We start from the raw sequence: 26,705 nt of genomic DNA on the forward strand, positions 1-26,705 counted from the left end.
AACCCCTGTACAGCATGTACATCAGAAATTTTACTTGTCTTGCAGACTTTGATATGTGCACATCATAAGTTTTAGATGGACAAAGCAGTCGTTTTGGGGACAATTTTACCCTTTTATACACTTATATGAAGCACCAAAGCATATCTTGGACCAATTCATCTTTAAAACTTGAAATTAAGGGTGGAAATAACGGATTAGAACAGGTTTAGTGGATCACCTGCATGTATTTTCTGTAAGATGACAATTTCAAGTTGTGTTTTTATCGGATATCTTAATATTTTGTTGGTAAAGATTAGAATAAAGATTCACTTTTGCCAGCCAGTGTTGGAGACGATTGGCTAAATAACTATAAAGTTTAGATGCCACAATATCCTGTCCCATTTCTCAGGCACTATTTAAACTCTTCTGCCTCACACATGATCTTTGAACACATCTTGACTTTGGTCTCAGTATTCAGGCCGGACTGTGAAACTGGCTGCTGAAACATTTCTGCCGTGAAACCCTAGTTTTCTTCAGCAGGCACGTGAAAAAGTTTCCACTTTTGCAGATTTAGAAATGTTTACATGATAAATTAGACATGCTAGCAGTCACAGCTGTTATTTTGTGGGCTCTTTGATCCCTTTTAGACACAAATATGAAAGCAGTAAACCATAATTTATAGCACTGCACCTTTAAAAATAGAGATAAAGTGTGGAAATAACAGATGAATGCATGTATTCTGTGCAGGATGACAGTTTGGAGATGTGTTTTCATTGGACATATGAGTGTTAAGAATCCAAAATGATCATTATGGCACTATTAAAATCCTTTATTTATTGATGATTGGATAAGTCTGGATGCCTCAATGTCCCATCCCATCTCTCAGCTACTATTTAACCTTCCTGCTGTCACACATGATCTTTGAACACATCTTGACTTTGCTCTCATTGTTCAGGCTGGACTTTGAAACTGACTTCTGAAACATCTCTGGAGTTAATCCTTCGTTTTTCCTCCTTTTGGTCAATGGATGGAGGGCACGTGAGAAAGTTTAGCAGCTGTTTTACCGGGGCTCGTCACTGCGCATCTGCTCGCTGATTGGTTCGCTCTTGTGCAACTGTGCCATTGTATAAACTCTGCAGTTAGAAGGAGTTGGCAGTGTCTCCTGCACGGATCGTGTCGGCCTCAGTGGGGGGAAACTCTGCTAAGTTTGAGGGCAGTAAATAATTTAAAAAAAAAGAGGGAAAAAAAGAGGCTTCACCGGTTTTGTGCGGCATCTTGAGAAGCGATTCAGAGATGCAGAGCTGCGCCAGGTCCTGGGGGATCTTCTTGGCCAAGTCGGTGAATCCCGGCGCACCGTGCAGGCATCTGAGTGACAAGAGCCGCGTGGTTTGGAAACTTCAATGCAGGAACCGAAACATCTGCGCGTCCCTGACAACAGCAGCAGCCGTCCGGGGAGTGAGGACGTCCGCGGCCCCGAGCTCCCGGCAGATAGAGAGAATATTACCCAGACACGATGACTTCGCGGAGAGACACATCGGTCCAGGTGAGAGGGAGAAGAGAGAAATGCTGGATGTTCTGGGACTCGAGGTGAGGACACTTTTATTTCTTATTTCAGCCACATTCCCACAATCCAATCCACAACCGAGCCGCAGATTGCGCGCGGTTTTCTTTCTTTAATAAAATGCTTTTGTGTTCACAGTCAATCGACCAGTTGATCGAAAACACAGTTCCATCCTCCATCCGTATGCAGAGGAGTATGAAAATGGATGATCCAGTGTGTAAGTTTGGCTTTATTTTATTATATGTGTGTGTTATAACTGCAACAGCACCATCTCCGTGTTGCGCTTCGATCCCCATGCGTCCTAGATAATAGCGCGTAAAAATGAGAAATATCCCTCTAAAATCACAGTCATCCGCAGCTATTTTGCACGGTGAAGGGTCTTTTTTTCCCCTCCTCTTTCTTTCCCCACCACATCCAGCGGGCGTTAAATGGAGCCAAGTGAGTGGCCGGAATGTAGGTTGCACCTCTATTGTGCGCTCTCCTCCGTTAAGTCTTCCTTTGAACATATTTGGAGTTGTTTTTGCGAAACTCGGCGAGCGGCACCAATCTCCTGATGGGAAGCCGATGCTCATAGGATGGCAACTGGAGTGTAAAGTTTAGCCTTGAGCTCCGGTCCCAAGTCCAGTTCAATCTGGTTACAGCGTTCACATTACATCACAGCCGAGGGGCTTCCTAATAAGGGGACTTCAGTAGCCTATGTTTTGCATTACATTTGCATCCATGTGTGCCCCCCCCCCCCCCCCCCCCCCCTCTTCTCTCTCTCACTGTGCGCCACCAATACTCCATTTCACGAGTTTGTTTTGGTTTATTTCTGGGAAGACATACAATTTGGATACAGATGATTTAGCCACTCGAGCAGACAATAAAAGAGGATAATCCAATTTATAAAGAGAATGGATTTCACCCTCCTCCAAGCTGCCTCTGTGTCAGTTGTAAGCTGAACAAACCCAGACTGGCTGCATAAATAATGTGTATTTTCACATGCAAATATATGTCTGCATGGCTCAGCTGTTGACTTGCATTTGATTTCTGTGCTTTGAGTGTGCAGATGTGCAAAAATCGAAATGATAGGTTCATTATCAGCCACTCTGAATATGAATATATGATCAATTATTTATAAAGTCAGGCAATAAACATCCATAAATAATGCAGGCTATCTGTGATAAGTTCTTAATGCCTCAAGTAGGGATTATAAATGGCTTGTTTGTCCGACTATTAGTCTGACTAATGCTGGATTTTTGAGGCCTATTTTTACGAGCAAAAACTCATGATATTGACTTATCGGCTAATAATGCAGATTTTCTCATGCCAGTAAATGTCTGCTTTGCTCATTTGTTGATTTGCATTTGCTGGCACATTTTGAGTATACAGATGTACAAAACTGAAAGAAAAGACTCAAACTTGGGAGAATATTTGAAATCAGCACCTTTTATAATAACAGAATTTCTTTTCTGGTATCAATACATATCCTACAATAACAAATAGCAGCACTGGAACTGAATAATCCTGTTGATTTAAGTGAAAAGCAAACTCTTTAATAGGTTTAGTCATACCTGACTGAAATCAAATATAGTAGTGCGTCAACCAATATTGATTTTAGACTAGAGTAAGAAATTTGGTCAATAATGTGTATTTTTACATGTAAATGCTTGGGTCATTTGTTGAACTGCATTTGGTGTCATTGCTTTGAGTGTACAGATGTGAAAAAAATGAAAATAATAAGTTCAAGCTGGCGGCATGTTAGTTATCAGCACCTCTATAATAAAAGAACCTCTCTGGTTACAGTGCATATCCTAAATGGACAAATGACAACGTAGGAAGCGATCATTATCCTATTAAGCAGAAAACAAAATCTTCAGTAAGTTTTTTTTTTATCATACCAGAGTGAAATTAAATGTAATTGGTGCTTCAGCTTCCCATTAGTTTCATTATTAGTCACTCTGAATATGAATATTTGATCAATTATTTCAGTTTCAGGTCATGTTTGTAAATGAGAACTGGTTCTCAAACATTGCTACCTGGTTAAAGGCCAAACAAATCAAATAAAATGAATAATTTACATAGCTAGGCTAGAAACATCCATAAATTATGCACAATGCTGCGAACAAGCGGCTTGTTTGTGTGTCTACTAGAGTCCAACCACTGCTCGATTTTAGAGGCTGATTCCGGTTTTAGAGAGGAAGACATTCTGATATTGACATATTGGCCGTATTTTCTTATGCCGTGGATTGCAGTGTATGTCTGTTAGACTCGGATACCGGCGTAGTGAACGGATATTCGGGATATTCTGGTCCAGCCCTAAAAATTACATTGATGTGATGACACTGTCCTACCTCATGCATTTTTTTGTATTTTATTCTATAAAGGAAGGTTTTCATGTCAGACATGTATGTTGATGCCAGTATATCTGTAATAAGCCAGTATCAGCTGATAATATTGGATCTATCGGTCAAACGTATTCATTTCACTGTGATAGAATTGAAAGAAAAACAGCAGTTTTGGCAAGCAGTTTTAGCTCAAACTAATCTTTTCTTTTTTTTTTTGCACTGCAAGAAAAATATGCGCAAGTTGTCAGAACAGTCTTACACTTAACAGTGTTCCAGCTCCAGATGTAATCATTTCATGATATGATAACGCTGAAAGATGATAAATTGTGACACTGAACTGTTGACCAGCCGAAGCGCAGACTGTCTTGCGTGTTCTGAAAGGTGTGTCATGCCATCTTGTGACTCTGCACATTAATAAATGCTGACGGGGAGTTTTTCAGACTCCGTAATGACTCTGTAATCATAAACTCAGATTGCTGGACATGACACGCTGTTCGTTTGTTCCAACCCCACTGCGATACAATAGAAAATCCAACATTTCGAAAAAAAAATCTTGAGATAAGAAGTCATTAATGCTCAGGTACTGTGGCTTTTCCTGATCTGCCCTGGTGTCGGCCCCTCCTCTGACTGTCAGGTTTCATAATGCGACAAGCCATGCTGAAGGAACAAACTGGAGGCTGAGCTGGTTTTCTGCTTGTTCAGCTTTGAAGGGCTTCAGTTTGCAAAGCCAGCGAGGGATTCTCTCTTCAACAATAGACCTCCTGGATGGTTCTGAATCAGGCTTTTTTTGCTGCCCTGTAGAACTCCGGGACCATGGGAAAGCAGTCCTTCCTGCTGAAACAAACTCACATTCACACAAAAAAATACACACTCTAACAACTCACCCTGAACCTGCTGACCGTTTACTAAATTTCATTTTATTTTTTGTAGGGAATTAGGCAAGTTTACCATCTCGAAACGTTTTTGTAGAGTCGAGTGCGTTATCCAATTGTACACTGGCTACAGTCCCGCTCACCACCGAGGACTGGAGGTGTCTTTCTTTTCCCAAAACAGGAGTAGTCGTGGCTCTCGGTTCAGACGGACGGTATTGTCCATTCCTTGGAGTTGCTAGGCAGCCAGGAAGCCAGAGGAATCTCAGGGGCTGGTTGTGCTCTGGCAGAGCTCCCTAATGGCACTGGGGAATGAGGCTAAATAACATCAGGACAGAAACCATTTGGGGTTTGTCTTTTTCTTTGATGGGAAGAGAAGTCTTGGATGTGACAAGGACAGAAATGTGACACATGCGTCATCTATCTCCAGTTTAACTGTTAGGTGTTTTTTCCCTTGATGATACTTTGTTCATAGTATATTATATTAGTCTAAGCAGTTTCATTATTTTGGGTGTTGTATTGTATTTTGGGCTTCTACTAATGATTATGTTTATCATGTTTTGATTAGTTTGACCTATGAAACTTTAGAAAATAGCAGAAAAATGGTCCTGACAGTATCCTCGAGCACAAGGCTTTGTCATCTTATGTCCTTTTCTTTAGGCAAAACCTGAAACCAAGAAAAGCGAGTTTTGGCATTTGAGAAAATAGTTTTTAAATCACTCTGTCTCTCAGCAGATGTAACTGACTCCTCATTGGAGTTGTAACTATATGAGAACCATCTGACTGACTGCATGTTTCGCTGATTTCCTTCATCACATTGTACAGTCAGTGTCTCACATGAGTGATACAACGCTGCTCATCAGATCTTTTGAGATTTCTTATTTGATTTCTTGTTTGGCATTGCACATGAATATAAACTAATGTTTTCTGCCCTGTGTAGATAAAATGTAAAATGGTGTATGTGATTTCATGTTGCATTCACTGTAAATGGTAGATTATTTGGAAATCAGGTGAAAATGGATGACGATGCCAGGTTGTTTTTTTTATTAATGTGATTGTTTAAACAGTTCAAATATGAAGGTAATTTGTCAGTTTGAGGCAAAAATCATGCAATTTTGTGTTGCCATAAAGATTATCCGTTAAATGACTTACCGCACACATGCTATAAGGAAAAGAGTCCCGAAATGAAATCTATTGACACAACTGCTTTTTATACCTTATTCTGGGGCAAATTCACCAACTTTTCTTTCATCAGATTTGACTGGTGATTCTATTCATGCAGTTATTCATGCACTTATGGCTCTCACTCCGTTCATTTTAAGAGGCTTGGTCTTGTTAGCCTGAGATAACTGCTGGTTGTTTTATCAAGATTGCTCTTGATTGGTGACACTTACCTTTATGGACTTTGTTTGCAGCATTACCCGGAATGGTCACAAAGAACCAAACATATTGACAGATTTTAGTCCTGCTGTACAAATTTTAGTATTTCAACTGGCCTTGTAGCATCACTTTATGTAAAAGAGAAAATTAAACAGAGTATTTAATGTTAAAAAGTTCAATTCATTAGCACTCTTATGGTGGCTCATGCTGGCAGACTTTTTCTAGATGTTGTAGTTTGAGCTCTAAATCTTGGTAACTGTTGCGCCACTGTTTTTTACCATGATCCTGCGTTTGATGTTTGTCAGATAATCTTATTGTAAATATCTTACAGGTGAGAATGAAGTTCTGGAGTCTCTACAGAAGATTGCAGCCAAAAACAAAGTATGGAGATCCTACATCGGCATGGGCTACTACAACTGCTCCGTACCGCCGCCTATTCAGCGCAACCTCCTGGAGAATGCAGGCTGGTAAGTGACATTCTCTCAAGAGAATATGAAAGAGCTGCCTTCTCTGATGCCCTCACAGATAACTGTTGATGTTTATTCCTAAGTTTGCGTTACTCATTTCAGCTTTAATTGCAGTGGTGCAGAGTAACGTGGCTTTAATTGGAAACTTGGTGACTTAGATTTAGTAAACGATTCACGTGAGAACAGATAATGTGCTTTTCTGCAGCTTTATGCTGAACAAGATTCCTTTCACCCAAATCAGCACTCCCTGCCCACGCTTTCTCCAAACTCCCAGTGTCGGAGGAGGAATTCAATGCATTCCTGTCCCGTCTTGGTTCCTTGAGTTGTGCTACTTTGTGCTATTGTCCTCGTGTTCAAACCCGCTCTGTGGAGTCATTGTGTCTGGTTTTTGTCCTCAGGGTGACTCAGTATACGCCTTATCAGCCCGAGGTCGCTCAGGGTCGCCTGGAGTCTCTCCTCAACTACCAAACCATGATCTGTGACATTACAGCAATGCCTGTGGCTAATGCCTCCCTACTGGATGAGGGAACAGCTGCTGCTGAGGCCATGCAGCTCTGTCACAGGTAATTACATGCTGGCTTGCTGTTGATCATTAGCAGAAGCTGCAAGGTGGAAAACAAGCTTTGGTGCTGCTTACATGTCAATATAAAGTTTTTATAATAAGCAAAAAGAGCAGTCAACACCTTAGCTGAGCATTTCTACCCTCAAACAGCAGGGACAGTCTCAAAAAGCATGAATTTAGACAACCAGGCTTTCATATTTACCAAACTAAGGGACCATTCTTCAGGTTCAAAGAGTTACATCTTGGCTAGTTTTTGGTATAAATAGATCATTTTAAAGAAAAAATATCTTCTAAATGTGTGATTTAAATACAGGGAAATGATCAATGGCTGGAGAGAGACTTTAAGATGATTTTCACTCTTTAGAGACAAATCACAACCAAGCAGTGACCTGTATTTTCAATGCAAAACCTTTGTTTGTAATCAGGAACAACTTGTTGTACATCCGAGGTACAACTTGTGTGCTTCTGACACACCCAAAATACAATGTTCTCTATTATTTTCAATTATTTGCTTTTTTCTTACCCACAGACAGAACAAAAGAAGAACTTTCTACATTGACCCACGCTGCCACCCCCAGACTATTGCTGTGGTGCAAACCAGAGCCAAGTATGTATTAAAAACAAACACAATCAGTACATGAGCTCTCCTATAAAAACAACTTTTGTATGTATAAGAAATGAAGTGAGTGACAAAGAAAGTCTGCGTAGTTTGATATCCTTTCATTGTATTAAAACAAAAAAAACATAACGGACAACTTTTGTTTTTGAGGTGCTGAGTGTTTTCACTTCTGTTCATCATTGTTTGACTATTTTTTCTGATGCAGTGAGCCCTAATTATTAAACTTTGACTGTTATGTTGCAGCTACATTGGGGTAAAGACGGAGCTGAAGCTGCCTCATGAGATGGACTTCAGCGGTAAAGATGTGAGCGGTGTCCTCTTTCAGTACCCAGACACTGATGGCAGGGTGGAGGACTTCACTGCCCTGGTAGACCGGGCACACAAAGGCGGGGTGAGAGCGCTTTAATCACAAAAAATACCACAGGTAAAGACATGACAGTCATGCTTGAAGGCAACTTTGGAAATTAGCGATTGACAAGAAGTAATTACCTGAATAATTTGATCTTAGATACCCAGAAATTATGTAATGTGCTACTGAACAGCACATTTGTTGAATAAGAGTTATTTCTCAGTGGAGCTGATCAGTTTGCATGATCAGGAGGTTTGAATTATCATTCACATGAGGAGTAGTGCCTATATCCAACATCCAAACCTCCGTCTCAAGAAAGTCATTGGACGCCCCTTGTATAGCAACTCTACATATATACTGGTATATATTTAGATGTAAAGACTGACTTTGTGCAGTTTTAGTGGAAAGGATTTACTGGATTTACTTTATTTTTTTCATACAGTTTTATACATTTTTTTTTATTCCGAATACAGTTGTGAAACAATGACATGGTTAATTTCCACTCCTCATTTTGCTTTCGTTTCCCCCCCAACCAGGCCTTGGCTTGCTGTGCCACTGACCTGCTGGCCCTCTGTGTGCTGCGTCCCCCAGGAGAGTTTGGCGTCGACATCGCCCTGGGCAGCTCCCAGAGGTTTGGGGTTCCTCTCTGCTATGGTGGTCCACACGCTGCCTTCTTCGCTGTCAGAGACAACCTGGTCCGGATGATGCCTGGCAGAATGGTTGGAGTCACCAGGTGGGAAACAAAATTCATGACAAAATCAAAGAGGGATTATCACAAGCTGAAGGACAAACTTGGAAAGTTAAAATGTATTTTGTTGTTTCAGAGATGCAGCTGGAAAAGAAGTGTATCGTCTTGCCCTGCAGACCAGAGAGCAGCACATCCGCAGAGACAAAGCAACCAGCAACATTTGCACTGCACAGGTATGACCCGAACCACAATTTGCAAAAAAAAACGGTGTACAAAAAGCATGCACATTCATGTCAATAAAAAAATATATAAGGCATCATCTGGAAAAACATAGCCTGCATGCTAGTATAGATACTCCCAGGAATCTTTATTAAATGACTGCTTCATGGTGTGATTTTGAGCATAGACACTCTTCTTCATACAAAGGAACAGACAGAGATGCCACCTACAAAAATATCTAGAATGGATAACCAGAAATATTAGTTGGTCGTGATAGGCACATAACATACTGGCTTCAGCATATTTATTCTTGCATACATGATAAAATTACAAAACCTACAAAATACATACAAAGCTTTATAGTTCACATTTAGTTATTTTTGTTCATTAGTGAATGTGTGCGAGGGGAACCTACTACTGCATAATAAGGTTTACAAGGTGATGAAAAGGTTGAAAGTTAAGACTATCAGTCAATTAACTGACTCTTAGAGCTTTGATTTCATTTTCATTTCACTGTTCTTTTCTATTTTTAATTATTTAAGTAACTTCTTTCGACTTGTTGTTCAATGACTTTTTTCTTAGGCTCTACTGGCCAACATGGCTGCTATGTACACGCTGTATCACGGTCCTCAGGGACTTAAACACATCGCTGAGAGGACACACAATGCTGCGCTGATCCTTGCTGAAGGTAAATTTATAGTTTGTTTTCCAGAGTTTTCCTTTTTGCAGCACTAGGATTATTTTGTGGAAGGAGTCACCTCTGCCAGCTTATGCAGGTTTGTCCCACACATCAGTGAGATGAGCAGTTTTCTACAAAGTGTAAACATCCATTAGTCAGAGATATTACACTTCACCTGTTGAGGTATAAAAGAAGAAAAATGTTTAATTAATTAAGCTTTAAACTGAGATTTCTGTGTTTGCATCTTACATTTTGTGGGGGATGATTGAATGAAAACTAGACGGAGACCGGCATGACATTTTGTTAAAATAAGCACAATGAGAAAAACTCAAACATTTTAAAAATGAAGTTTTTCCTGTTTTAACACACATTAAACTGTTCCCCTCCACACCTTTCTTTCAGGTCTGAAGAGAGCAGGACACCGGCTGCACAGCGACATGTTCTTCGACACACTTAAGATCAACTGTAGCGTGGCTGCCAAAGACATCCTGGAGAGAGCCGTGCAGAGGGAGATAAACCTGCGAGTCTACACCGAGGGAGTGGTGAGAATGAACCCTTCCCTCTTTGAGAGCACTACACGGGTGATTTAGCAAATCCTAAAGGGTCGCAGCCACTGGAGTGGAACTCTTTTGGAAAACAATTGATGGACAGAAGCTCACAATTTGAATGCTAAGCTTGGTCATTGTTGTAGCACTGCAGGGTAGAACTGCAAATTAGCACAACAGCATGATGCATCACCACCAAACTGCAGGACTGTGACACTATCAGGATTTGGAAATGCATGACAAAAAATCTTGACCCAAAACTTCTCAACCAGAGCATCTCCCACACAGACACAGGGCACAAGTAGATTAAATTGTGATAAATAAATGTCCCAGGTGTTAATTGTTCCAGCAACTACTTAAAAAAATTAGGGATTTTGCCACTTGGAGTAAAATCTGTAGCTCATAAAGCCAAAACAGTTCATATTGGAGTCAATCAAATAGCTGATGCTTCAGCAAACGCTCACCCTCATACAAATCTATGGCTGAGTTCTGTAACACCAGTGCTACAGTTGTATGTCCTGCCTTTCTGCGTCTAGTGGGAGAAAATGATCAACTATAAGATGGGCTCTGCTTGTTTTCAGATTTTTTTGACCTTTGGTGATAAACTTGTGTAGCCACATGTTTGATCTGATCAGCACTGATTAATTTGTCCTTTTGGCCCTTTTTTAGAGAAAAGTTTCATTCAAGTTCTGACCTTACTGTATTTTATCTTGTTCAACAGCTGTACTTATTGATTCCTGCTTCTTTTTAAACAGTTGGGCGTCTCTCTGGATGAGACGGTGACGGAGAGAGACTTGGACGACCTGCTGTGGGTGTTTGGCTGTGAATCTTCAGCTGTACGTTGACGATTACATTCATGCTTTATTTTCTTTGCATTCATTTATTCATTACATCTTACTACTTTTTGCACATTTTAAATCAGCGCCGAGGTTGAAGAGCGAAAGCTGAAAGCATCAATTTGTAATTTGACATTTCCAGGAGCTCATCGCTGAAAAGATGGGCGAGAGGGTGAAGGGCATCATGGGAAGTCCTTTCAAGAGGACGAGCAAGTACCTCACACACCAGGTCTTCAACAGGTTGGTTCTCAGTTTAGTTACATTATAGCACATAATCAGGGAAAAACAAATGTATTTTTAATGGCAGATTCCGATTGTTAGTATGCAAGGAGACCGATAGCCGACATACAGGTGAATTAAAAATGAAGATCTTGGTGTCAAAATTTAGAATTACACAAAGCCTCACTGAATTGCCTTTTGTTTATTTTTTGCAAATGTTTAATTTAAAGTGATTAAAAAAGTTCTCTTAAAAATAGTTTTTAAAATATGATGCCAAGGTAAAATGCTCAATATTAGACTTAATACCTGGTCACTTATTATTATTAATTTTTTTTACAACAGGCTGCCAAGACTTAGTAACATGCTTGGGCTTTGTGGGATGTTTGTCTACAAATATCAGAAGCCAGTTTTAAATTTTTGTCGTCTGTTATCAACCACAGCTGCACTTCCTGTGCTGCTGATGTTCAAGCTGTTCGATTACATCCATAATCACTACATTCCACAACAGGGGAAAAAAAAAGTTGCGTTCACTTCTTTTCTTACTTGTCTGATAGGAAATCCTGCTGCACTTGCTACTGCTGATAAAACGGGTTTTTTTGTGGAGTAACAAATTGATTTAAGTGTCAAACATCGTTTTAATTATGAATAACTACATGTTTAGCCTTGTTATACCCGCAGGCAGATCTAAAGGACGTGCTGTTCCTAAGAAAGCAAGAACTCTGCGCATGCTAACAGCTGATTTTTGCAGCGGGAATAACCTTTCTCTAGCTGCAAAATACTTAAGCACCCCTTTGAAAAGTGGAACAAATGATCTTTATTCGTGCCATAAAGGCAGCCTGGTATCTGGACTTCTTATGTCTGAGCCCTCCATCTGTTCTTTGACATTATATGAAGACATCGTTGAGAAATGCTTACTCTACCTATCTGCCTTTCAAAGTACAGCATTTAGAGACATTAGTTAATTGTGTCACAGAATAATGGTAATAATGGTGCATCTTTTCCCTCAGTTACCACTCTGAGACCAACATCGTGCGATACATGAAACGTCTGGAGAACAAGGACATCTCACTGGTGCACAGCATGATTCCACTGGTTAGTCCCAACCGAAAACAAACCAGATATTTCGATTTACAAACAGCTAAAACTCATATCTTGTCATATGCAGGAGTAACATATTATGTTCCTCTTCAGGGCTCCTGCACCATGAAGCTGAACAGTTCGTCAGAGCTCATGGTGAGTAGATCAGTAAAAAGATGTCTTTGCAATTTCTCTGAAGAGAGTGTGATGGGAAATGACAGATATTTAATCAAAATACTGCTAGTGGCTTGTAAAAAAGCCATAACAGGAAACCGGGGGGAAAACAGAACCACCAACAAAAGACCAATGGTTGAAAATAACTGAGGAAATCTATATAATGGAGAAATTAACTCACAAACTGAGACTACAGGAAGCACAGATGGACAAAAAAATGGACTAAGTGGACAAAATACAGGACACGAAATGCCAATGTTGGAGGAGAACCAGGAGAAAACTACGATTTGCAGGACTGAAAGACGATGTAGATGATCTTTTACCACCCAGGCATTGTTCAGTTGTTGTTTGTTTATCTGTTTTTCTATGTTTGTGTAAGTATATAAATTATATAAAAACTTGAGTGGAGAAAAATGATGTAGTTGTATGTCCCGAAATCCTCGTCACAAGCAGCACTAGCAAAAGTCTTCAGTCAGATGGAGATGGTTTAGTGGCCATGTAGCAGTTCAAAGCCACCCCTACGTAGAATTTCTTGTCAACTGGATTTTCCTTCAAGTTAAACTTTCTGCTTTTCCCCTGTTTTGTTGCTGCTGCTGTCTTCAGCCCATCACCTGGAGGGAGTTTGGTAACATCCACCCCTTCGTGCCTCTGGATCAGGCTGAAGGTTACCAGAAACTCTTCAGGCAGCTGGAGAAGGACCTCTGTGAGGTGACGGGCTACGACAAGATCTCCTTCCAGCCCAACAGGTGAGAACAAAAACCTGCATGTATTTTCAAGCTCTTATTGAACAGTGCCGGCCTGCTTTTAAACATCGGATTGAAATCATTATTAGGATTCAACTGATGTGTCTTTTTGTCAGGGCTGATGCCAGGTATCATTAAGGAGACCCTTAGCAGACTCAAGACTTTGTGTTTAGTAGAGCCTTACTGATACTGGATTTCTGGAGTTGATATCAATTTTAGCGACTACAAAATTCTGTTTTGATACTGTTCTGTTCCGATACTGTTTATATAGATGTTATATCGAAAAGACAGAATAATGGGTTGTTGTTTTTTAACTTCCCAGCAATGTATTTTACAAAGTAGTTAGCAATTTACCATTAGGACAAAGCTTAACTGTGCACCACCATCTGCTCATGGTCTGAGCTCTGCTACATGTGCTGCAGTCAGAGCTGCTCGGCTGGACGGACTTTTTAAAATGCCCCCAAACATAATTTATTATATTATGTCCTGTACACAAGTTTTCATACTGAAAGTCATATACACAAAAACTAAGATATTGTTTATAACTGATGTTTTGTTTGGGCACTACTGTTCAGCCTTTTACAGACCGTTTACAACAAAGGTGTCAAACTCATCTTAGTTCAGGGGCCACATTTGATCTCAAGTGGACCGGACCAGTAAAATCACAGCATAATAGCTTATAAACAACCACAGCTTCAAATATTTCCCTTTGTTTTAGAGCAAAAAAATACATCCTGACAATGTTCACATTTAATGAATTATCTTTTGAATTTTTAAAAAAGATCAATAAGTGCAATTTCAACAAAATTATGCCTCACTTTATCATTTGTGCTTTACAGTTTACAGATCACAATGTATCTGGAACTGAACGATTTAGTGTTTTACTTTGTGTTCGAAACAACTTGTGAAGATGCAGAAATCATTCTAAATTCACATTTATTTCCACACCTGTGTAATGGTCCTAAGCACCTGAACTGACATATTAATAAGGAAGAAGGTTCAGTTGACCACCTACCTTGTAAATGTAGAAAATTTATACATTTAAAAAAAATACAAAAACAGTGTCTCAGTGCAGGAAACACTTTTATACTGACTGATCTTATATTGCACAACATTCAGTGTCTTTAAATATTTTTGCAGTAAGTGTTCATTTTCACTTCTGTAATGTCGTCCCGCGGACCGTATTGGACTCCCTGGTGGGCTGATTTTGGCCCGTGGGCCTTATGTTTGTCACCCCTGGTTTACAAGAAGCCTTAAAACAATCAAAAGTCCCCATTTAACACATTTAAGGCATTTCTGGTCAAATATGAGAAATGCTTTCATGGTTGCTTCGATGGCCCTGTACAGTAACTGTTCAAATTATGTTAATAGTGATGATTTTTTTGTTTGTTTTTATCATGCATGATTTACTGATCATTCTATGATTAAGAAGTTAAATTAGCATCTTGTTGCTATGCATAAATTCTTATCTTGAGGTGTAGCCGAGTAGAAAATTGAAAGTTATAACTGGTTTCAGACTTACAGTATCCTGGAATTGAGAACTACTGTTTCGTATTTCACGTTCCAGCTGACAAAACGCACACCCGCCTCTGCTGTCTATCACCGCTTATCAGCAGCGGCGGGTTCATGAGTACGTCAACGTTACATTGGCCAAGACGGTTATCACACAGTTGGCTTTTCATCCCATCTTTTTTCTCTTTTGGTAATGTCTGTAGATCGCTCTTTGGACTTTGCTGAGGGAAGGATGTGTGTCTCAGATGCATTATCATGGTGTATGTGCCTTTTTTTTCCCCTCCAGTGGCGCTCAGGGAGAATACGCTGGCCTGGCTGCCATAAAAGCCTACCTGAACTCAAAGGGAGAGAGCTCAAGAAGTGTAAGTATCCCCTGTACAGAAAACCACTCGTATCAACAATCAGTGTCAGTTAGTGAGTGATAATAAATCAGTTCAGGCTTTTAAAACGAAGACGAGGGAACTCGCAGTCAGAGTAAGATTCATGAAGCAGTTGGGAGAAAAGTATACTGAAAGGAATAGTTTGACATTTTGTAATGCGAAGGCCACATCTGTGCATCTCATATGTCCAGCAGACCGCTGCAGCACAGAAAAACAAAGAAATTTGCACAAAAAGTGGTGTACAAGTCCTGTTATTCTTCTTCAGGTTGAAGAGATGAGAAATCACTTGTTAAATAGCAGCTTAAACTTCACAATCTTTCATCCCTTTGCATGCTTGTTTCCTGTCTGCTCTGTGTAAACACCGCCTGCACTTCAGCCCAGGTCAGTCATAAAGTCCCTGAATTTTAGTCACATCCTTGTTGATCGGCGCTCAGTCAACAATGGCTGCAACGAGGAGCGCGCAGTTTTTAGTTTTTTACAGGATTGGGTTAACGCAAACTGAAGCGAATTTGATTAGACATCATGATTTTACACTTAGATTGAGTTAAGTTTTCTGACTAAACGGGACGTTACAGATAAGTAGATCAAGAACTGTTGGAAAGTTCAACATCTAGCATTTCATTTTGTTTTTACACTTTCAGACTCTGATTAATTTTAAAAAGAAGGAAGGCATGTCTTTCTGTAGAGTTTATTCCAGGTTCTAACTCAGTTCATAGAATACTGTTTTTGCATCCAGCTCATTTTATTTTGGAGCGACAGTCATACATTCATTGTTTTATTCCACAGTAAGAAGCCCTGTCCTACTGTTTATTTAACCGTACCTCTGATTCACTATCCTTTTCATTCTCATAAGCACTCAAATTGCAAAAACCTTGGGCAATACTTAAAACTAAATTGAACAAAGTGAATTCAGGCATATGGTGTCAGATTACAGGCTACGTCGATTACATTAGATGATTTACATGAAACTGCCCTAAAAATGACCTGTGATTCCAGTGAGTGGAGGCAGTTAAGAAATCCCTCCATGTTAGCTTTAGACAGAGCCAGGTTGGCCGTCTCTGTGTTCAGATAATCTAATCACCTCCAGGCTGCTGCTTAACATTTAATACATAGACAAGGCGGTGGTATCTGTTTTCTCACCTAACTCTGAGAAAGTGTCAGTTTGCATAAAGAGAATTAAAGAGCCCAAGTCATGTAAACCTGAAGTTCATGAAAAAATTAACAAACTATAATACTTCCGATTGTGCAGAAACTGATTAAATACTTCTAAAAGCAATAATTTACTTACTCCCAGATGCATGTTCTGTCATCACCAGAGCTACATTGCTGACTGCCACAGACGGTTTATCACCAGTGGTTTCTTTGATTTTGCTGACTCGCAGAGGTTAAAAAAGAGCATCAGAGCATGAGTCACTCAGTGTAAAGCCTTTCTGTGTGAGTTCCTGACCGTCCGGTTTATTGTTCACAAGCTACAATAGGTGACTTTGACATCACAGGTTAACATTTTTAGGTGTCTTTGTGAGACATTCCTTCAGTATCCCGATGAGCTGATTGGCAGCAGCTCGAGGACAAGCAGAGATAAGAACACCCCCTCAGATTACAGACCGGCTGACTCAACTATTCTTTCCTCGTACTGTAATTTGGCCTTTGTTTTTTAATAGCTTCCTCATAAGCGCATCTTAGATAGCAGCCTGATCCCTGGAAACAGTCAAGGTCCAACTGTTTATGCAAACAGAGGGGCTGAAAACGCTGTGATCCGACTAAAGGCTACCTGCTTTCAAGATTCCATATTAGGAGGTTTAAGACTTTGGGAAAACAGCGTGGAGCCGGTTGCTTCACTGTTATCCAACCCGAAGGTCTTTGTGCCCCAGTTTCCCTGTGTGACTAAATTGCAAAATCCCAAAAGTGTCACCCTAATAAGGGATAAAATCAATTAGTGGCCTGCTGGCAGGTTACACATTAGTAGCCGAGGTGGGTGTTTGCCGGATCAAAATTCAACCAGAGAGCTGCAACATGTCCTCTCACTGAGACAATATGAAGAAAATCAGTTTGATCATTTACTCTACAATAAACTACTACTATACTACTACACTTAACTTATTTTTATTAACTTATTTTTATATTTTTTATTTTATTTATTTCAGTTCTAGTGTTTTAATTCTCCAATGTTTTCCTGGCGGAGGGGCTCCCACATGGGGAGCTGTTTCTGTCCATGGGGGTGTTAACCCTTGGTCCCAATGCCCCCACCCCCACCTCACCCCCCTCCCCTACCGCACCCCCCTCCCCCACCTCACCCCCCTCCCCGAAAACCCCCACTGGTCTGCCACCCTCTCAGTGTGGCTACCCCCCCCCCCCCCCCTCCTTCAAGGTAGTGTCTTACTTCTAGCCTCGGTGCCTCGCCCATAGACTGTATATATAGTGGACGTAGCATCTGGCTCCAGAATTGAAGCCAACCCGGAAGTGTCAAAAACTTGCAATATCCCGCCGTCCGCTAGGGTTGGCTCCAAAAAGCTTTTGCTCCATAGACCCCAATTCATTTTTGGAAAAAATAAAATTTGATACTGATTTTCTACAGCTCAGGATTTTTTTCCCGTTAGTTTTCATGGTCCAAATGAGAGATCAGGTGGCCGATCTTAAAATAAATCAATACTGAATTTTAAATAAATCGTTAAAGTTGGCGGAGCCAGGGGGCGTGGCTATACTTGATAGACAGCAACAGAAGCCTCTGCGTTAAAATGCGGGCGGGATAAGAGAGTCCTCAGCCAATCCTGCCCCTAGTTGCTCTCCGGTCCAGTCTGTTTGACGCTTTTTACGTCACTGGCTCCAAAAAATCCAAAACGGCGACCAGGAAGTAGCAAAATCCGGGCTTCATTTTCTTGGCGTTGAAACCAACGGGTGACGTCACGATTAGTTTACGCCTGGCCTCGCCATGTCTTGATGATGTCGTGGGTGTGTGGATGTGAATGGCTGTCTATATATAGGGAGGGTGGAGAGTTGGGTTTTTTTTTTTTCTATTTTTAATTGTATTGTCTTCTTTGTTTTGAATTCTTGTGAAGCACTTTGTGTTGTTCTGCATGAAAAGTGCTACACAAATAAATAAAGTTTGAAGTTTGTACACTATAAAACTACTTCTTTCTTTAAAAAAAATGTAAAGTATTAATTCCCCGTAACCTGCAGTCATAGCTTCTTCTTTCTTTTTTTTTTTAGCACCAAAAGGCTGTAAATATGCCACAATCTGCTGATGTATTCTCACTATTATCTTGGCTGCTCATTCATGTAATTATCTTTTTACTCACTGATATTTTTCCTCTTCCTCCAGGTCTGTCTAATCCCTAAATCTGCCCACGGCACCAACCCAGCCAGCGCTCAGATGGCCGGCATGAAGGTTCAAGTAGTGGAGGTGGACAAAGATGGAAACATCGACCTGTCGCACCTCAAAGCCCTGGTGAGAACTGAAGTTTGGAAAAAGTTGTCTTTCTTGTGATATCAGCGGAGTTATCTGCAGTTTGGTCTAATGCATCATATCTGGGAAGGAGATAGACGTGGGCATTTGCAGATGACAGAGTTGGTAGGATCTAGTGTTTTTGGAACTTTACCTTAAACGTCAGTATGACACCGCCCCCTGCTGAAAGATTAAGCATACTTTTTTGACTTTTTTTATCTCTACAGTTTCCTTCAACAAAGTAGTGAGAACTTAGTTTCTAAATCAGAATTTTATTTCTGTTGTCTGGTCTTAAGAGCTATTTTTATACCAATGGCAGGTGAAGCAATTTGTGTAAAATTATTGTCTATATATTTGTTGCTCATTCTGGGATATAATTCAGTAAAGTAAATCCCCAGTTGTGGGATCAAGAGCTACTGTTGGTTCTCAGAGGTCACAGGTCAGATTTTCATCAGGGGATGTTACTCTTTGTTGTCTCCTAAACCCACTCGTCTCTTCCAGGTGGACAAACACAAGGCGAGCCTGGCGGCCATGATGATCACCTACCCCTCCACGTTCGGTGTGTTTGAGGAGCGAATCAGAGACGTGTGCGATCTGATCCACAGTAACGGAGGCCAGGTGTATCTGGATGGCGCCAACATGAACGCACAGGTTAGAGAAGAATCCTGTTTCTGTTTCATGGTGTAAAAATCTGAAACTACTTGTGAAAACTAAAGGCCAATAGGATAAAGGTTTATTGATGTGCATTATCATGCTGTAGATAGATAACCTTTGGTCTCTGCAATATGCAGAGGAGAGCTTCCACGCCCAATCTACCTCCACCAATCCCTGACAGACTTACAGACCCTTCCCCCTATGGCTTTTAAAATGTAAACTTTCTCTTCTTTCTTCTGGTGGTGTCAAGTCACGTGACTATTTATAACTGGACAATCAAACAGGATTTTTAATGAGATTGCTCAAGATTTAAGTATATTTTCCGTCACTGCCTTTTGGCACAGCTTATATGCACTTCTTAAGTATGCAAAACAGTATTTTGAAATCCTTATTAATGCTGCAGGTACATGCAATTCAATTAATCGGCATTTTAGAGGGGTTTAGCTACACAATCCATCCTTTTTTAACTGGATAAATAATTTAAAACACTTACAAAATGCAGGAAAATTGAAACTGAAACTAAATAGTTCTATTTTCTGCCTTTCCATTGACCGAGCTACCTGAAATATGTGGAAAATAACTGCTGAGGGTGAATTTAGGGATCTTCCAATTCTTTTCTATTCAGTGTGTATGCAGCAGCCTGCAAGCAACTGTGCACAATAAACATTCAAACAGAGGACAAAAAACAAAGAATAAGCTTCAAAAATGTTTAATAAATTCATTCAAAAAGCTTCATTTAAAGTTTTCTTCCTTCTCTGTTTTCCAGGTGGGTTTGTGTCGTCCTGGAGATTACGGCTCAGATGTTTCTCACCTGAACCTGCACAAAACCTTCTGCATCCCTCACGGTGGAGGAGGACCTGGCATGGGGCCGATTGGAGTGTAAGTCAGAATATGAAGTAGATAAACCAAGAAAATGTCAAATTATTTTGCATCGGTGTTTGAGATTGAAGGTCAGGTGTGAAATCATGTCTGAGCTTAGCTGAAAGCGGCACACGCCTGCATGTTTCGACTGCACGACAGGTGAAATACTACAAAAGCCAAGCTGTAAATCTTTTGTGTTTCATCTGGTGTGGTTATGGATAGATCGCATGTAAAAATGGTGGATACATGAATAACCTTTAACCTCTGAGCCTCCCAGTGTGTTCTTATGACATCTCCTCCTCCTCCTCATCAGGAAGGCCCACCTTGCCCCCTTCCTGCCGAGCCACCCGGTGGTTCCCATGCAGTCGGTCAACAGCAGCAGCTCGCTGGGCACCATCAGCGCTGCTCCCTGGGGCTCCAGCGCCATCCTGCCCATCTCCTGGGCTTACATAAAGGTCAGCATGAGTCGGTGTGACACTCTAAATCAGGGATGTCAAACTCATTCCACAAAGGGCCGGTGTGGCTGCAGGTTTTTGTTCCAACTAAGCAGCATTACACCAGACCTGACTCATTTAATCAACCAGTCTCAGTCTCCAGATAGGTGATTGGTCAGACTGTGTGCTCTAGGCTTTTAGTTCCAACATATCTACAGCACACAGTCTGACCAATCACCTGTCTGGAGACTGAGACTGGTTGATTAAATGAGTCAGGTCTGGTGTGATGCTGCTTAGTTGGAACAAAAACCTGCAGCCACACCGGCCCTTTGTGGAATGAGTTTGACATCCCTGCTCTAACTCTAAATATGTCTTAAAAAACATGCAAAACATGTCAAGAGAGACTCCAGAAATAAGGTACAATTCTAAAGCTAAGGGACATATGTGGAAAAAGATTGGAACAAGCTTATTGCCTTTGTGATTTAAACTTGGCAAAACTGTAAAAATGACTAAGTTTTCAGTCATTTAAACCGTCCTGGCTCTTGATAGATGAGTTGTTGAAGTCCAGTGGACGTCACGTGAACTTCATATCAGTCACATGCGCTATGATGTGAATTTGTGATAAATTGCTTGTGAAGGAAGGTATAGATGTCACTAAGTAGTTAATAAGTGTTAATGAAGTAGTTAATAAGTGACTTTTCTTACTGTCTGTGAGGCAGAAGTGCTCTGAAGGATCACGAGGGGCAGGTTGTAGTAAAAAGACTGACAGAAAAGGAATAACTTCAGCTGAAAATGTTTCATTGACATTTTAGTAAAACCCGAGCTGCATGTGTCACAGCTTTAACAGTCCATACTTTTAATGCAACTCCTTATTTTATCAGTGAAAATATCTTCTAACTGGTGTGACTCCTCCTGATTTTAGATGATGGGATCCAAAGGACTGGTTCACGCTACAGAAGTGGCCATCCTCAACGCCAACTACATGGCCAAGAGGCTGGAGGGTCACTATAAAGTCCTCTTCAAAGGCAGGAAAGGTAAAATGTTGTTTCTATAGAGACATGTTGATGTAGATTTCCAGGAATGTCTCTAAATACTGTTTTAAAAGACATGACTTTGAAGAAATATAATCGGCTTTTGTGTTACGTCGGTCTGGACAGGTTTTGTAGCTCACGAGTTCATCCTGGATGTGAGGCCGTTCAAGAAGACTGCCAACATTGAGGCTGTCGACGTGGCCAAGAGGCTGCAGGATTATGGTAACATGAATTGAAGACATTCCTCCTTAACTGTACCAGAAACTGTGTTTATGGTAACACTGCTGGAGCTGAAATCTTATTAAGTTTGTTCTGATTTTGATTTAAAAAAATCTGATTTGAGTTTGTTTGTTCGTGCTGGTGTCCAGGTTTCCATGCACCCACCATGTCGTGGCCGGTGGCTGGCACTCTGATGATCGAGCCCACGGAGTCGGAGGACAAAGCTGAGATGGATCGGTTCTGCGACGCCCTGATGGGAATCCGACAGGAGATCGCAGACATCGAGGAGGGAAGGATGGACTCTAGAATTAACCCACTAAAGGTACACTGATTTGACCATTTATGAGGTGAAACTGTCTCACAATGACAGATATGAGCTGTAAAGTGTCTTCTGAGGTCCTCATATGTTGTGTTTATGTGCAGATGGCTCCTCATTCTCTGGCCTGCATCTCATCCTCCAACTGGGACAGACCCTACTCCAGAGAATATGCTGCTTTCCCCTTGGTGAGTGTCCTCCTCACTTCAGCTTTTCTGCAGAGCCAAAGGTGCTTCAGAGAGGAAATTGTTTGTCTTTAGTTCCCTCTAGTGGTGACAAGACTGAAGTACACCAAGATCTTGCAACTATAAATAACCTCTGTGAAGCAGATTATAAAGTGCTTGACTAACAAAACAAAAACAGTAGAAGGTAAAAGAGAAAAACGTAAATTGTTGTTGCATACTACATGTGATTTTGTTCTGTGTGTCCTGATAAAGTATTTTTTAGTTAATTTGCTTAATTGTTAAATGCATATTTCAAACTTTTCTGAGACAATTTTTGACATTGATTAGCATTAGAAAATGGAGAATAAGCACCCATTTTAAAAAAAACAAACAAAAAAAACTAGAAAAGCACTCTGTACTTCGCCAAGGCTCCTCAGTTTGACCTATCATTTCAGACTGATGAAATCTTTCTTAAAAAATGACCTTGCGCTGAACACAGGCATGTGTTATGTATGGAAGGGCTGCACAATGGTGTAGTGGTTAGCATGGCCTGGGACCTTTCTGCATGGAGTTTGCATGTTCTCCCTGCGCATGCGTGGGTTTTCTCCGGGTACTCCAGCTTCCTCCCACAGTCCAAAAACATGCTGAGGTGAATTGGTTACTCTAAATTGCCCGTAGGTGTGAATGTGAGTGGGATTGTTTGTCTGTATATGTAGCCCTGCGACAGACTGGCGACCTGTCCAGGGTGTCCCCTGCCTTCACCCGAGTCAGCTGGGATAGACTCCAGCACCCCCCGCGACCCTAGTGAGGATAAAGCGGTGTATAGAGAATGGATGGAATGTTATGTATGGATACCAAATTTCGTGTAAATTACTCTTATAAAGGTCTGTTGATCAGGTCAGCACTTTTGGCAAGCCTTTGTTTAGCTAGTGTTAAAATAACCATTCCCGTTATTTTGGACCACATAGTATGAGGTTTTTTTCCCACATTTTGGACGACATACTAAACTGACATTTTTGTGACATTTTGGATGACATACTAAACTGTCTGTTTTAATCAAGTTATTAAAGGTCTGTCCCACATTTGCATCGTGCAGTAAATACTCATTAAATGACTTTCTTCTGTCTTTCTCTCTCTCTGTAGCCGTTCATCAGGCCGGAGACCAAATTCTGGCCGACCATCTCCAGGATCGACGACATCTATGGCGACCAGCACCTCGTGTGCACCTGCCCACCAATGGAGGTCTACGAGTCCCCATACGAAGAGAAGAGGGCCTCCTCGTAGACGCCCTCCATGGCTCCGTCCCAATGTCCAGCCTCAAGTACTAAAACCTCACAGACTTGGAGCTCGGTGTAAATGTGACAGAAGGAAGGTATAAGGATTAAAAACACATTAGCTGAGGGAAGCATTTCCATTGAAGCTCATGCTTTCGCAAATTTTATAAGGCGAGATGCTCATTTTTATATCTAAAATAAACCAGCTTTCCTTTCATAGGGTAAAACAAGCGCTCCTCTCCAGCTCAGACAAAATGTTAATATTCACTCTTTCCCTCGTCGTACTTGTATTTAATGTTATCACTGTGCTATTTCTTGTTAATTCCCTCATACAAGAGCTGCTGAGATCTGTCAAGCACTTGATCTCACAGTGGAATGGCTCTGAGGAGTCTGTGAGGTGGACATTGGGACTGAGCTGTCTGACTGCACCCTTTTTTACCGGAGATGTGGGGTTTAACTTTAACTGTTCAAATGGACCAAAGGTGCAAGTTTTTGCTTTTCCGAGTTCACAAAAACAAGCGCACCGTTCGACACAGAGGCCACTTTGTAACACACCTCTGCAATCCTGGACTCTGAGCTGAGTGCAGCTCATTTCTTTACTCCCTGACATCTACATATATATAAAAAAACAACCCTTGGTGCCTCTATTTTGTTGTGTAAAATAGCTGCATTGACTTTTCCCATTTTTTGTTTCAAATTCCTGACACAAATAGGACTTGTAGTTCTTGTAGGATTTTTGTTAATATGCATCTCTTATTTGAACATGTTTTAATGTGTTGTGACATTTGTTGACCAAGTAGGGAAAGACAGTTTTAATTTTAAATGAATTATTTTCTAATTTAAACTTGTTCTCCCTGTAGAAAAACTGTCTATATTAAAACATTTTTTGACTTTAAATGTGTCCATCTTTTGTATGAAGACTACAGATGAAATTTCGTAAATTTTTGGGGCAACACTGCCACCTAGTGATTAAATAGTCTTACATTTTACCTGAAGCATACATTGGGCAGTCCTTGGAGAGCAAGTTTTTTACTCTGCCAAAGAACAGTGGGGTTATGTGTCGATCGACATACGTTTCTCTGTGTGAAATATTACTCAAAACCAGTCTCAAGCATTTGTATGAAATTTTCAGGGAAGGTGTCATAGTTTAGCATGTCATCCAAAATATGGGGGGGAAAAAGTCATATTTTAGTATGTCGTCCAAAATGTGGAAAAAAAACATCATAGTTTAGTATGACGTCCAAAATATGGGGAAAAAAGTCATATTTTAGTATGTCGTCCAAAATGTGAAAAAAACGTCATAGTTTAGTATGTTGTTCAAAACGCGTAAAAAACATCATAGTTTAGTATGTCGTCCAAAATGTGACAAAAACATCATACTTTAGTATGACGTCCAAAACGTGACAAAAACGTCATAGTTTAGTATGACGTCCAAAACGTGAAAAAAACCTCAGTTTTAATATGTCGTCCAAAATGTGACAAAATGTTGTAGTTTAGTATGTTGTCCAAAATATGGCAAAAACGTCATAGTTTAGTATGTCGTCCAAAATGTGACAAAAACGTCATAGTTTAGTATGTCGTCCAAAATGTGACAAAAACGTCAGTTTAGTATGTCGTCCAAAATGTGACAAAAATGTCATAGTTTAGTATGACGTCCAAAACGTGAAAAAAACCTCAGTTTTAATATGTCGTCCAAAATGTGACAAAATGTTGTAGTTTAGTATGTTGTCCAAAATATGGCAAAAACATCAGTTTAGAATGTCGTCTAAAACGCGTAAAAAACGTCATAGTTTAGTATGTCGTCCAAAATGTGACAAAAACGTCATAGTTTAGTATGTCGTCCAAAATGTGACAAAAACGTCAGTTTAGTATGTCGTCCAAAATGTGACAAAAATGTCATAGTTTAGTATGTCGTCCAAAATGTGACAAAAAAGTCATAGTTTAGTATGTCGTCCAAAACGTGACAAAAACGTCAGTTTAGTATGTCGTCCAAAATGTGACAAAAAAAGTCATAGTTTAGTATGTCGTCCAAAACGTGACAAAAACGTCAGTTTAGTATGTCGTCCAAAATGTGACAAAAATGTCATAGTTTAGTATGTCGTCCAAAATGTGACAAAAAAGTCATAGTTTAGTATGTCGTCCAAAACGTGACAAAAACGTCATAGTTTAGTATGACGTCCAAAACGTGAAAAAAACCTCAGTTTAATATGTCGTCCAAAATGTGACAAAAATGTCATAGTTTAGTATGACGTCCAAAATGTGACAAAAACGTCAGTTTAGTATGTCGTCCAAAATGTGACAAAAATGTCATAGTTTAGTATGTCGTCCAAAATGTGACAAAAAAGTCATAGTTTAGTATGTCGTCCAAAATGTGACAAAAACGTCATAGTTTAGTATGTCGTCCAAAACGTGACAAAAACGTCATAGTTTAGTATGACGTCCAAAACGTGACAAAAACGTCAGTTTAGTATGACGTCCAAAACGTGAAAAAAACCTCAGTTTAATATGTCGTCCAAAATGTGACAAAATGTAGTAGTTTAGTATGTTGTCCAAAATATGGCAAAAACATCATAGTTTAGAATGTTGTCTGAAACGCGTAAAAAACATCATAGTTTAGTATGTCGTCCAAAATGTGACAAAAATGTCATAGTTTAGTATGTCGTCCAAAATGTGACAAAAATGTCATAGTTTAGTATGACGTCCAAAATGTGACAAAAACGTCAGTTTAGTATGTCGTCCAAAATGTGACAAAAAAGTCATAGTTTAGTATGTCGTCCAAAATGTGACAAAAACGTCATAGTTTAGTATGTCGTCCAAAACGTGACAAAAACGTCAGTTTAGTATGTCGTCCAAAACGTGACAAAAACGTCATAGTTTAGTATGTCGTCCAAAACGTGACAAAAACGTCATAGTTTAGTATGACGTCCAAAACGTGAAAAAAACCTCAGTTTAATATGTCGTCCAAAATGTGACAAAAATGTCATAGTTTAGTATGACGTCCAAAATGTGACAAAAACGTCAGTTTAGTATGTCGTCCAAAATGTGACAAAAATGTCATAGTTTAGTATGTCGTCCAAAATGTGACAAAAAAGTCATAGTTTAGTATGTCGTCCAAAACGTGACAA

The 26,705-nt window shown here is 40.2% G+C and overlaps 1 protein-coding gene across 1 annotated transcript; it reads left to right on the plus strand.

Annotated features, from left to right (window-relative positions):
- The first annotated feature begins 1,095 nt into the window (after nt 1-1,095).
- On the plus strand, nt 1,096-24,477 carry gldc (glycine dehydrogenase (decarboxylating)). Its single transcript, XM_022191479.2, has 25 exons — nt 1,096-1,566; nt 1,679-1,757; nt 6,448-6,583; nt 6,982-7,146; nt 7,675-7,752; nt 8,008-8,155; nt 8,650-8,846; nt 8,938-9,034; nt 9,603-9,708; nt 10,102-10,241; nt 11,000-11,080; nt 11,223-11,320; nt 12,307-12,391; nt 12,491-12,532; nt 13,154-13,296; nt 15,092-15,167; nt 18,505-18,630; nt 19,129-19,278; nt 20,048-20,160; nt 20,456-20,597; nt 21,499-21,610; nt 21,734-21,829; nt 21,976-22,148; nt 22,250-22,330; nt 23,450-24,477. The coding sequence occupies exons 1-25, from the start codon at nt 1,273-1,275 to the stop codon at nt 23,588-23,590; spliced, it is 3,099 nt and encodes a 1,032-aa protein (XP_022047171.1). The 5' UTR covers nt 1,096-1,272; the 3' UTR covers nt 23,591-24,477.
- The last annotated feature ends 2,228 nt before the right edge of the window (nt 24,478-26,705 follow it).

This window comes from Acanthochromis polyacanthus, chromosome 7 (assembly GCF_021347895.1).
Source record: "Acanthochromis polyacanthus isolate Apoly-LR-REF ecotype Palm Island chromosome 7, KAUST_Apoly_ChrSc, whole genome shotgun sequence".
Classification (NCBI taxonomy): domain Eukaryota; kingdom Metazoa; phylum Chordata; class Actinopteri; family Pomacentridae; genus Acanthochromis; species Acanthochromis polyacanthus.

Coding starts and splice junctions, on each gene's coding strand:
- gldc (XM_022191479.2), top strand. CDS start 1,273: ATGCAGAGCTGCGCCAGGTCCTGGGGGATCTTCTTGGCCAAGTCGGTG. Junction 1,758..6,447: donor GAAAATGGATGATCCAGTGT/GTAAGTTTGGCT, acceptor AATATCTTACAG/GTGAGAATGAAGTTCTGGAG. Junction 8,847..8,937: donor AGAATGGTTGGAGTCACCAG/GTGGGAAACAAA, acceptor TTGTTGTTTCAG/AGATGCAGCTGGAAAAGAAG.